The 12,742-nt window shown below is 42.0% G+C and overlaps 1 protein-coding gene across 1 annotated transcript in view; it reads right to left on the bottom strand.

Moving 5' to 3' along the window:
- Nucleotides 1-2,343: 2,343 nt before the first annotated feature.
- The window catches only part of IKZF1 (IKAROS family zinc finger 1 (Ikaros)), a gene marked incomplete at its 5' end in the record, with an annotated part of 20,276 nt that continues 9,877 nt past the window's right edge, over nt 2,344-12,742 (bottom strand). Inside the window, 2 exons of the mRNA XM_010142209.1 lie at nt 2,344-3,174; nt 7,392-7,526. Coding sequence (XP_010140511.1) covers nt 2,468-3,174; nt 7,392-7,526 — 842 coding nt within the window. The remainder of the gene's footprint in view (nt 3,175-7,391; nt 7,527-12,742) is intronic.

Genomic DNA, 12,742 nt, shown 5'->3' with positions numbered 1-12,742 from the left:
CCTCCCCCCCACCCCCCAAAGGTCATTCCCATACAAAATATTTGGGAATACCTCATTGCCAGGTACAGTCTGTCCTGAAGCTGAAGGTGTCGTTGGCACTGATGACAAAACCATAGCTGGCGCGTGAAAGTGCCCGACGATTCCTTGTGCCCACCCCCCTGCACAGTGTCTCAGGCTGGAAGGTAACAAGCAGTAATGACTCTGAAGGCAACTGAGGCATAACGCGGGAGCAGAGGGGATCACCTTGGGGCCTGTAGTTTACACCACTCATTTTGGAGTGGGGATGGTGTGGTGGGGGGTGCCGTCACTGGCCATCCTGTATGTACTAGTAATTTATTTTTACTGTTGTGGGTATGTTGCATCAGTCTATGGGGGTTCACACACTGCTCACATCTGGTGACAAAGCTACTGAATAGGCATGTACGTATGTCAAAACACTTCTGTGCCCATGTGTCATACGAACGCAGTTCACATACGCAGTTGGCATGAAAAGCTAAAACATGAGACTGTAGAAGCATCTATTTGTAACTCATCATTTCATCAGTATCGTTCCTCTAACTTCGGTGGTGCCGCTCCTGACTTACACCTGCAAAAGTGAAAGCAGAAGAAGGAACTCTGCGTGGCTGTAATAGTTTGTGTATGTAGGAAATGTATATCATCAAATACAGCCATGCGTATCAGGCCAAACTGGCCTAGGTACAAGTGTTCAAGGGTCCGTCAGATCTCTTTTACAATAAATATGTGTGCTTGCATGCACTTGTGAATGGGACCGTGTAACTGTGTGACAAGGCTGCCGGTCTTCCTGGCTAAGTGACTGTTTATTGCAGAATATCTATTTATTATGCAAGGTGGAAGTTTTTATACATTAAGTCAATAAGGTGGGATATTTTCACGAATGTTACCCAAGAAAGTATTGCAGCACTGGTGACAGATTTTTATGCAGCTGAAAAAATTTCTTTTTTGCCCAATATTAAAGTATGAGGGTGTTTGGGGAGAGGAATGAACTATTTGGAAGAGGAAGATATAAGCAGAAGCTATAAAAATCAGCTGTGTTTGGGGTTAAAATCTACACATCACAAAAGTTTTTATTCTAGTAGAAGTTACGGTATCTCTCAGCAGAACCTGCCACAGAGTTACTGCACTCTGCGAAGTGCTGCAGCCTCTGGTCTCCATTCAGCAAAATGCCGCTTTTTTAACCTTAAGATTAGTTCCACTGAAGTAAAAGTAACTTCAAGCGCATGGTGAAATGATTTGTTGAATAGGAAACCAGGGTTCTCAGCACCTTCGCGGAGCTTGATCCCTCATTAAACAGCAAATGCCAGGAAAAAAGCAGCCACAAATTTTGACTGGCTGGCTTAATTCAGCTCCGTGCTTTAAAAATAATTAAGTGCAACACTTAACGAGTAGAGACACAAAATCTACAAGAGGACATCTTCTGTGTAAGCAAAATGGGACTTTTTTCTTCCATGTGTAAGAGAGGGACACTTGGATATTTTCCAGGCAATTAAAAAAGATTTAAAATGTGCATAAGGAGACTTTCCTCACATACATGCATTTCTAGCTAGTGCTTTTCTCAACAGTACATCGTACTTTTCTAAATAACTAAAACTTAAAAAAGAAAGAAAGAAAATTAAATACATTGTAATTTGTTTATGCAGAGAGAGGAGGGTTTGCTTGATGAAAAGTGGGGTTTTATTGGATAGGGACAGAAAACATTTATTCAAAGAAGAGCCAACAATACCCTTTTTCTATACATCAAAAGCAATTCATACTTCACAGAGTATATTACAAGGGTGTTTTTTCTACCTTTTACATACCTGCTTGCCTGCCTAGTGACACAAACATGGTGTGCCCTGATGTCAATACCAGCAGCACCCTTGCAGGTGGAAATGTTCTACTTTTTACTGCCAAAGCAGCTCAGAACCCTCTGGATGGGGGGTCCCATCCCACCCCAGTCTGTGAAGCCCTCTGAGATGGGCCCCTCCAGCTTTAGTTGAGTTTAATCTTCCCAAAAGAGTCAAATAATACCAGGAAGTCAAAAAGACCGTACATCTGGTGTAAGAGCCCTACCCTCAGGGTGTGAAGAGAGAAAGATTGGCCACTCCTGCCTGTTTCACCCTTGTCCACGTGGTGCATCCGGCCCATGGTCAACAGTTTTGGCAAAGGAGGTTTGCAAGAAGCATCAGTTAAGGGAAGGTCTTTCAGCTATCTGACTAAAAAAAGCTCCTACTTACTAAAGGTTTTGGTGATCAAACATTTTCAGTAAAAACTTTAGTACTCATTTTAGAAAACTGAGTTGCAATGCATGCTACCAAAAGGAAAAAAATCTTTTCTTGTGGGAGAAGACAGCTGAACTGTTGATTCTCTTGTTAATTTTACTGTCCAGCTGACTTGTGCTTTGTTGCTGTTGTGGCTTGTGCAGCTCCAGTAATGCAGCTGTTGAGGCTAGATCTGTGCTGGAGGAGTTTTAACTCATGTGGAAGCGGTGCTCCCCTCGAGTTATGTGGGAAGAGAATTGGTACCTGTCCTGGCTATGGTAGCCACACACGTTGCATTCAAATGGATCGCGGAACCCATGGCAGCCCATATGGATTGCATACATCACGTGATCCAAGAAAAGGACTCGACAGTGTTCGCACTTGTAAACTTTGACTTGTTCCCCGTTGCTGCTGATCACTTTGAAAGCATCCTGGGAATTGTCAGTGCCTGCCCGCAAGACATCATATTGCCTGTTTTCTTCTTTTATAGAGATGCCGTTTCTTGCATGGGTACCGATGTGGTTTGTCAGGTAAATTAAACCACTGCGTTCCTCGTTATTGCTCTCTGTATCTGTTGAGTCTTGACAGCTGTTGGTGGGAGAGGCATCTCGTTCGGAGGAGACAGATTTGGCTTTGGAAAGCAGCAACAAGTTTTCCACTGCGCTGTCCTGAGCTGTATGGTTGGAACGAGGCTGATTGTCCCCGAGAGGTTTGTGGAGCTGATACATGGGGCTGATGACAGGCACCACCTCAGAACCACCTGGTGGTGTCTGGACAAGGGGACGCAAGGACTCTGCCCCCAGGTAACTGATGGCATTATTAATAGCCTGGTCTATAACATGCGTCTGCATTATCTCATTCTCCTTCTCATAGTTGGTGGTGGCATCGTATGGAAGATCAGGCAGACATTTCTCACCTGCAGTGAAAAAGATTCAGGAGTTAGAGGTGGATTTCTGCATAACTAAGGAACTGAACATTGTGGATTAATAAAACAGCAACATGGAGGAAAATAGTTGATCAGATCCACCTCTGAAATTCACCTGAGGTATTCCTAGTTCTCTAATATAGCTGGCCAGAAAAATGTTTGGTTTGTAGGTTGGTCTTTTTTTTAACCTTCAAAATAACTTGAGGTCTTTGGAAAAACAAACTCAAGAAAACAGATTCTGGAAATAACTACATGGGGACTTGTGGGAGCTACAGATTGAGTGCTTCATCCTCTCCTCCTTTCTAACGGGACTCCCTCCTCCTCCTCCTCCAGTGAGCAGAGACATGCCATCGTGTTTAGTGAAGACAGAGTACAGTTACAGTCAGCATGGCCTTCATGTTTCAGAGCATGAAGCACATCAACAATATTTTCCCCTAAAATATTATAATTTTAGACTGGAAATTATCTGGTTTAGTTTTAGACCTTCAGTTTCTTCCAAATAACTCATATCAGTAATATGGCCATATGTCATTTCAAAGAAAAATCAACACTTAACTTTTCATAGTGACACCTCCCCCACCACCTTGTTTTGTAAATAAGCCATGTTAGACACATTACCAAAAGCTACTCACGTTCCTAGAAATTTTGTATCAGAAAGTTATGATCCACAGGAGCAGCCAAGAACCGTAGAAAAAAATTAAGTGCATTTGTAGTTGGAATATATATTTTCCTATGAGGTAAAAAGCCCCAAATAGAGCAAGATTCCTTGTTACTTGTAACTTTGACTCTGATTTGGGATGCCAAAAGTAAGCGGGGACTCTATTAACATTTTTAAAATCAGCCTGCACTAATGTATCTCTAGCTGGATACCCTAGTACTGAATGCTGAGTTTCAGTGCAGTTTATCAAAATTCCTGTACAGGTAGGACTGAGAAGAACATAGAAAGTAAAAGCTAGAAATGGGAGAAACTGCTTAAATGCACAGATGATACCAATGTTATGAACCTGAACAGTCTCCTCAAACAGCGTAAACCATCAACGTTATTATCAGGCCCCTAATAAATTTGTGCAAATGCAAAAGCGTAAAAAATTCCCACAGGCTCTAGGGACTACCAACAACACATTGTTTACAGCCCAGATGGATTTTCTAGCTCCGCAGATCTTGGGAAATTCATTGACATCCACAGACATCTCTGTGAGGTGCTGTCACCATTTCCTAATCGACATGACATTTACTGGTAGGCCTTGGAAAGTCCTAATTTGTCTAAAAGAAATGCCTTTAAGGAGCCTGGAAAATTTACCAAAAGATTTGCAAATTAATCTATCATCAATTTCCCACCAGTTTCTACTAAAATTGGCTATTCAAAGTCAGTGAAGAGCCCAGAAAACTCTAGCGTGACACTATTACAGTGATGGGGCTAGGGCGTAGAAAGTCCTGCTGCCTACATTTCCCACAAGATTTGGTTTTATACCAGTTTGTCCATGCTCTGCAAGCAGAGAAAGAAACACTCCAACCCTTGTGTAAGTTCAGATAAAGGATGTAGGGTACAGACACCTTCTAGCTCCACTGCACAAGCTTCCTCTTGTTTCCTTTCCCTGTTACTCTGCTAATTTGAGCACCCCTTTGCTGTCGTGCATTCGTTTTTGTTCCAGATTTACTCTTTCTAATGCTATAGTTTTCTGGCAGAGTTTTAGGCTTAAGACTCAAAACAGGCCTTGTGAAAGACTCTTCAATTAAATATAGAAAAATTCTCTTAATAGGAATGCATACCTTCGACTCAAGGAGGTAAAAATTGAGGTAAAAATCGTTTCTATTCTGTGGGCACCGCATACCACTGAAAAGTGGGGTTGGTCTTCATCATACACAAAATTTTGGGCATCTGGAAGGCATAATTTTAATACCAATTTCTTGGGCAGTATTTGCTTTATGTAGCATAACTAGTTGGTAGAGGGACTGAGAGAATCAAGAGCTCATAACAAAAATTTTTTTCCAAGCAAAGTGTCTGAAACAGACACAAACTTGAGGTAGGCAGGTAACGTTTCCACATCTGGGCAATGCAGGTAATACTTGCACTCATTAAAAATAATAGCTCATTTCTGTGGTTATTAGAGCATAAGTAAATTAAACTGCTAATGATGCACTTGAAGCTTTGCACTGCTCGGGGTTCTGCAGCAGGTACATAAATAGTAAAAATGCACTCAGTGCATGTGGACACTTTTTTATTTCTTTTTTTTTTTTTTCTTTTTTAACCACTCTCTCTTCTTTGCTGTCTATCGTTTTAACATGATAAACGTGTCAATCCTGACTGCAGTTCTGTCTCTCTAGTTTGGATGGCTCAGCTCTGCTTTTGGGACTGGAAGCTATTCCGGTTTGGAATACAGAAAGCCTTAATTTGGTGAACAATCTCACTTGTGAAAGGTGATTTATTCAGCCTTGAGAAAAATGAGTGAAGCAGCAGAGAGTCTTTCCTTTATGCGAAGGATGCCATTTGGTCCTTCTGCCTGGAATTCAGCAAGGGGATTGGGAAGACACAGTAATCTACAGGAGCAATAAACAATTTTTATTACCCAAAAGCTCTCACGACCAGCTGGCCCAACCTCTTGTTAATCAGGAACGTACCTATTACATGAGGCAGCAGGTGAGGAGGGAAAGGAAAGGATTTGGGGGCATTTCCTTGTCAGAAAAGTTCATCCTTTTGAAGGTTAGCAAATTTCCATAAATATCCGCTGTCAGTAGGTTGTATTCCTACACTGGTCCGTGAATAACTAACCGACAGGAAACTCCGGCCTCCTAAAACTCAGAGTTAAACTGGCTGCCTTCACTGTTTCTCAGGGTTAAAAGAGAAAAGGAGAACAAAAGAAGCTAGTCTGCACTCCTGGATATATCACATATAGGATACTTGCTACTGCCTTTTAAATTTTAACATATCTGGTCTTCCTTGAGCTTTCCTAGAGTTTTGCCTACTGCAATCAGTTACTAGAGTGTCTAAACAAATCAGGTTTGGCTCATATATTTGATATATTTTTTGTAATGCCCTCTACTACAACTTCGGTCCTTTTATAAGCGTAAACATTTCTTATTCTTGACTACCTCCTGGAACTGTTGCCTTTGGACTTGAAAACAATCTTGGACTTTAATTTCAAACCTTTTGCTGCACCTCCTGATGTAGCTGCAATTCCCCTTCCCTTGTCTCAGAAATACTAATTTTCCTTTCATCCTTGTGTCCTCATTAAAGAAGGAATATTTGAACTTTCTGTCCCATAAACTGGTCTTTTTTCCCCTTGACATTTGACTGAAGACCTTCTTGTGTGTTTTGTTTCAAAGACTTCATTTTTTTTCTGATTGTCTCCTATCAAATAATATTATAAATGAATGGGCAGAGAATAATAGAAGAATCTAACTAGATGTAAGTATATGCTGTCCTCCGATCTCCCGTGGTTTTATTCATTTACTACTAACTCTACAGAGCTAACAAAGTATTGTCTGTGGGTCTCACTATTATAAACAGTGATGAATCCTGTACTTGGTACAGGCTTACCAAACAGAACAATAGAGGTGTAGCCTCTATTTTTTCATTGTTAAGACCTAAACTACTAGGTGCAAATGGGCATGATATATATTTTTTTTAATTTACAGAATGTACCCAAAGATCTTTTCTCTTAGGTATTATTCTCAGACCTGGGTTTATTTATTGCCATGATCATTTGGGTCTGTAAAAGTATACAGGCTTTATGAAGGGGTGAAGAATATTGTTCAGCCTATGCTCAACTATTCACAAATGCTTTCACATACACCAATATGATATGCCCAGATCTGGATGGCACCCAAGAAGTTAATAAAATAAGCCCGAAGTGGTTCAAATGCTTTCCAAATAGGAAATTGCTATTCCTATCTTCAGGTTCTTAAGGAAACTTCAAGAGCCTGTCCAGATCTTGTAATGATCTGGCTCATAAGCATTAGAAAAAGACAGGAAGAAGACTTAAAATTGACTCCAGATGTGCAAAATTAAATGTGCAGAAATGTATGCTGGAGAAGTTTAGTTGTCTTTTTTCCTCCAACACATCACTGCACCTGCTTCTATAGAGATAGATATTGCTAATCCAGTAAAACAAGTAAAATCATAAAGCAAAAGTAGAAATCCTGTGAGGTGATTTTTGGATTTTGTTTTGTTTTATTTTTTTAGGAGACAGCAAACGTTTAACTCTTACCAACAAATTTCTGAGGCATAGAGCTCTTACGTTTGGCGACGTTACTTGCTAGTCTATCCAGCACGAGGGATCTTTCTGACCCTATCTTGCACAGGTCTTCAGCCATTTCACTCTGGTTAGTTTCCTCTTTTATGACTGAAATCAAATGACATCAGAAGGGTTAGGCACACTTGTTCCATTTTAATGGAACTATTGTCGTCAGGTTATTGTTTCTCAGCTAATGCCTTTTAGCTCCCAGGCAGCTGGAAGGAGATGCTCACCACTGCAGACACAGGACGATTCTGAGTCTTGGTAGCAAAGTCCCTCACGCTGATTAATCTATGTACATGTTCATGTTTCTCTCATTAAGATACAAAAATAAGATTGCAACTGCAAGGCGTCTGCCTGTATTTGGCGTAATCACTCCACCCTTGTTCTACAGCCACTGCATTTCCGTGAGGAAATGAGGTTCTAACACTATACTGGGCACAAAGCAGTTTATATTTTCACCCTCCCGCTGTCACATGCCCCCGCCACCCATCCCTCTGCACCTTTCCCAGTGAACCCCCCTGCTTCTTTAGCAGGAAAAACGGACAAACGTCTCACCTCCAGCAGTGGAAGATATATTTGTAAGCTGCATGTATTTTCAACCCTTCTCCCCACCCCATTTTTTCCCCTAGTAAATATTTCTATACTTCCTTATTGCAATTTCATACTTTAAATGACAATTTAAATTGTTAAAGTCACATTCATAGTGGAGCACCGATTCCAATACCCAGACATGTTTCCCAACCTCCTCCTGCTGCTGAGACACTGTGGAATTAGAAAGCAGCTTAGCTGTAAGGCTCTAGGAAAGGGAGACTGTTTCGCTTTCACTACATTGTACTTCAGTACTTTCCTGCAGATACAAAAGGGATGCTTGAAAGTTCACTCTCAAAACAATGACTATGAAAAATGCATGGAGAGGCATTTCTGACTTCCAACGTCTAAAGGAAAGGTGATATGCAGTGAGATCAGAGCACAACTGGTTTTGGTTTTGTTTTTGGTTTTGTTTTATAAGGGAGGTCAGAGTCAGGAGAGAAAGGTGTTAATTTTGCTTTTACCTGCCACTAGGGTATGGATATTTTTCCTGAGCTTGTAAGTTGCTATTAAAGGGAGAAGCCAAAGATGATTTTTTGACTTTTTGATTCTGCAAGCTATTTCAATTAGGTGCACCACTGCGCTACCTTTTGCCTTCGGTGCCTGCTGAGAATTTATCATTGGATTTACTGGTTCACAGAATCCCTTACTCTGGTACCTGGGTGTTTCTCAATAGCTGAGAACATGCTGTTCCTATGCAATGTTATTTTGGCAATATGCCACCGCCATAAAAGGATGGTTGTGAAAGTTTCCTGAAACAGGCTAAATCGGGGTCTGGTGGATAACTAGATGGAGAAGGTGAAGGGTCCTCAACAACACTGCAGTACCAGACTGAGGAGTCCACAACTGGTTCTTGAGTCCCTGCTGCAGCAGCACATACTGCAGTGCTGGGACGGTGACAGGGTGTCTCATGAAATTATGCTCGAGCCCCGTAAATTGCTAAAGTCCATGATCAATGCAAGATATGAGCAGAATTTGGTCATGAAGGTGCAGAAGAGTAAAGTACATTGATGGGACCTCGCAATCATTGAACAAGCACATTGAACAGCACCTTGTGCTGGCTAAGGCTTCCGGCTACCACTTCAGGAAGGGAGACACAGAGAATGTTTAAAGCAATCCATTCAACAGGAAAACAAAAGTCTGATTGTTTAGGTAAAAGTTGAAATGATCAAGAAATATCTGTTTAGGATACAATAACATTCCATTTCTAATCAATTCAAGAGAGGGTAAATTATGTATTCAGCGTTCAAACTTTTAAAACTGCTATCTTAAAAACAAAAGGGCAAATTAAATTATATACTAACTTCCAGCCTTTGCAACTGAAATCCCCTGAAATTTGCTACAAACTTGATAACTATTTTTCTGTAATTCTGTGTCCGTGAACTGAAAAAAAAAATCATTTTAAATGTCATAAACTATTTCTTCTGTTATTTTATATAGGCCTGCTAAGACTTCAGGACACTTTTAACTCAAATGCAAAACTCCAAATAATATCTCTAAGAGAAGAATGTCATATAGACAGTGAGATTCCTGTCCTCGAAAACAAGAATTTTGCCATTAAATTCAGCAGGTTCCTAATTTCATACTAAATCTATCTCCTTATCTTAAAGAAAGCAACCAAAAGTTAAAACACAAATGCAATCTCTTGTTCCACTCCTTACTTCTCTTTGCTGGATCTTTCCATTATTTAAATACTTTCTCAATTATATTTATTAGATTTACAAGCTAATGGAAAGCTTCTACCAGTTAGGTACTTTCAACTGCCATTTTTTCTATGTCTACTGCACAAAGTTTTCTAAAAATGCTGTAAAAAGTGATACTGCTGTAGCAGAATGTCAAATCAGGTGCCCTAGCAGATTTCCTGAGGCTCCTGGAGTGTGTGGAAGACAACATTTTGACACAGCTGGTGAGGGAGACAACAAGGGAAGGCTACCTGCTGGACTTGCTCTTGGTGAACAGAGAAGGATTTGTGGGTGGTGTGAAGGATGGAGGCCGTCTTGGCCGCAGTGATCATGAGATGGTAGAGTTTTAAATTCTTGGGAAAGTAGGGAGAGAGTCAGTAGAACCGCCACTTTGGCCTTCTGGTAGGCAGACTTTGTTTAGGAGACTGGTTGACACAGTCCCTTGGGAGGCAGTCCTGAAGGACAAAGGAGTCTAGGAAGGCTGGACATTCTTTAAGAGGGAAATCCTTAAGGCGCAAAGGTGGGGGGAGAGTAAGTACACCCGCCACTTTGGCCTTCTGGTAGGCAGACTTTGTTTAGGAGACTGGTTGACACAGTCCCTTGGGAGGCAGTCCTGAAGGACAAAGGAGTCTAGGAAGGCTGGACATTCTTTAAGAGGGAAATCCTTAAGGCGCAAGAACAAGCTGTCCTGGTATGCCATAAGAAGAGTTGGCGGGGTAGAAGACCAGTGTGGCTGAACAGGGAGCTTTGTCTGGAACTCAGGAAGAAAAGGAAAGTCTATGGCCTATGGAAGAAGGGGCAGGTCACTCAGGAAGACTACAAAGATCTCATGAGGCTGAACAGGGAGAACATTAGAAAGGCCAAAGCCGAACTAGAACTTAATCTGGCCACCACCCAGTCCTGAAGGACAAAGGAGTCTATGAAGGCTGGACATTCTTTAAGAGGGAAATCCTTAAGGCGCAAGAACAAGCTGTCCTGGTATGCCATAAGAAGAGTTGGCGGGGTAGAAGACCAGTGTGGCTGAACAGGGAGCTTTGTCTGGAACTCAGGAAGAAAAGGAAAGTCTATGGCCTATGGAAGAAGGGGCAGGTCACTCAGGAAGACTACAAAGATCTCATGAGGCTGAACAGGGAGAACATTAGAAAGGCCAAAGCCGAACTAGAACTTAATCTGGCCACCACCAGTTTCTATAAATATATTAGCAGCAAAAGGAGGGCTAAGGAGAATCTCCATCCTCTACTGGATGCAGGGCAAAATATAGTGACCAAGGATAAGGAAAAGGCTGAGGTACTGAATGCCACCTTTACCTCAGTCTTTAATAGTAAGATCAGTTGTCCTCTGAGTGCCCAGCCCCTTGAGCTGGAAGACAGAGATGGAGAGCAGAATGAAGCCACCATAGTCCAAAAGGAAATGGTCAGTGACCTATTACACCACTTAGATGTGCACAAGTCTATGGGGCTGGTGGGATCCACCCAAGGGTACTGAGGGACCTGGCAGAAGTGCTCGACAAGCCACTTCCCATCATTTATCAGCAGTCCTGGATAACGGGGGAGGTACCAGTCGACTGCATGTTAGCAAATGTGATCTCCATCGGGGAGCTACAGGCCTGTCAGTCTGATGTCGGTGCTGAGGAAGGTTATGGAGCAGATCATCCTGAGTGCTGTCACACAACACGTACAGGACAACCAGGTGATCAGGCCCAGTCCACATGGGTTTATGAAAGGCAGGTCCTGCCTGACTAACCTGATCTCCTTCTATGACAAGGTGACCCACTTAGTGGATGAGGGAAGAGCTGTGGACGTTGTCTACCTAGACTTTAGTAAAGCCTTTGACACTGTTTCCCACAGCTTTCTCCTGGAGAAACTGGCTGGCTGTGACTTGGATGACTGTAGTTAGCAAATGCGACACCCAGCTATGAAAAGGGCCAGAAGGAACTGCAAAGGAAACTACAGGACATCACATGACACATGCATGACAATCAGGTGATCAGGCCCAGTCAGCATGGGTTTATGAAAAGCAGGTCTTGCTCGACTAACCTGATCTAATTCTATGGCAAAGCGATGCACTCAGTGAATGACAGAAAGGATGTGCTTGCTGCCTGCCTGGACTATAGTAAAGCCTTTGACACTGTTTCCCACAGCTTTCTCCTGGAGAAACTGGCTGGCTGTGACTTGGATGACTGTACTCTTCACTGGATAAAAAAAAAAAATGGCTGGATGGCTGGGCCCGGAGAGTGGTGGTGAATGGAGTTCAATCCAGTTCATGGCTGGTGTTCACCAGTGGTGTCCCCAGGGCTCAGTGTTGGGGCCTGTCCTCTTTAACATCTTTATGAATGATCTGTTTGAAGGATCGAGTGCACCCTTGGTAAGTTTGCAGATGACTCCAAGTTAGGTGGGTGTGTTGATCTGTTTGAAGGTCAGGAGGCTCTGCAGAGGGATCTGGATAGGCTGGATTGATGGGCCGACGCCAACAGTATGAGATTCAATAAGGTCAAGTGCTGGGTAGTAACAAGTGACAGGGCAAGAGGAAACAGCCTCAAGTTGCACAGGGGGAGGTTTAGGCTGGATATTAGGAAACGCGTCTTCACCAAAAGTGTTGTGAAGCACTGGAACAGGCTGCCCAGTGGTGGAGTCCTCATTGCTGGAGGTATTTAAGACGTGTAGATGTGGTATTGAGGGACGTTAATCATTGGACTTGATGATCTTAAAGGTCTCTTTCAACTAAAACTATTCTATGACTTTATGATTCTGCTCTATGATTTTTGTACCCACCTGTTTGATTCTGGGGAAAAAAAAAAAAAGGTAAAGACCTGAATTATGGCTTTGATATAGCTCCATGTCACACCCTGAAATATTGTAAGAAAAGTGGTAGTATAGCTACTTGCTTTTCTAATGTTATGTAGAATGCACTACAAATCCCAGGAGGACACCCACTCATTATCAACTGTTTCATTGTACATTTTTGAGTTTATAAGGGAAATAACATAAACTTGGCAAAATGGTGTGTTTGCAGTGAAGTCCAACAGATTAGAACACAAAATACTAGGAAAAG

This window comes from Buceros rhinoceros, unplaced genomic scaffold (assembly GCF_000710305.1).
Source record: "Buceros rhinoceros silvestris isolate BGI_N320 unplaced genomic scaffold, ASM71030v1 scaffold828, whole genome shotgun sequence".
NCBI lineage: Eukaryota > Metazoa > Chordata > Aves > Bucerotiformes > Bucerotidae > Buceros > Buceros rhinoceros.
The sequence above is the reverse complement of the archived record's forward strand: the minus strand, read 5'-3'. Positions and strand labels throughout refer to the sequence as shown.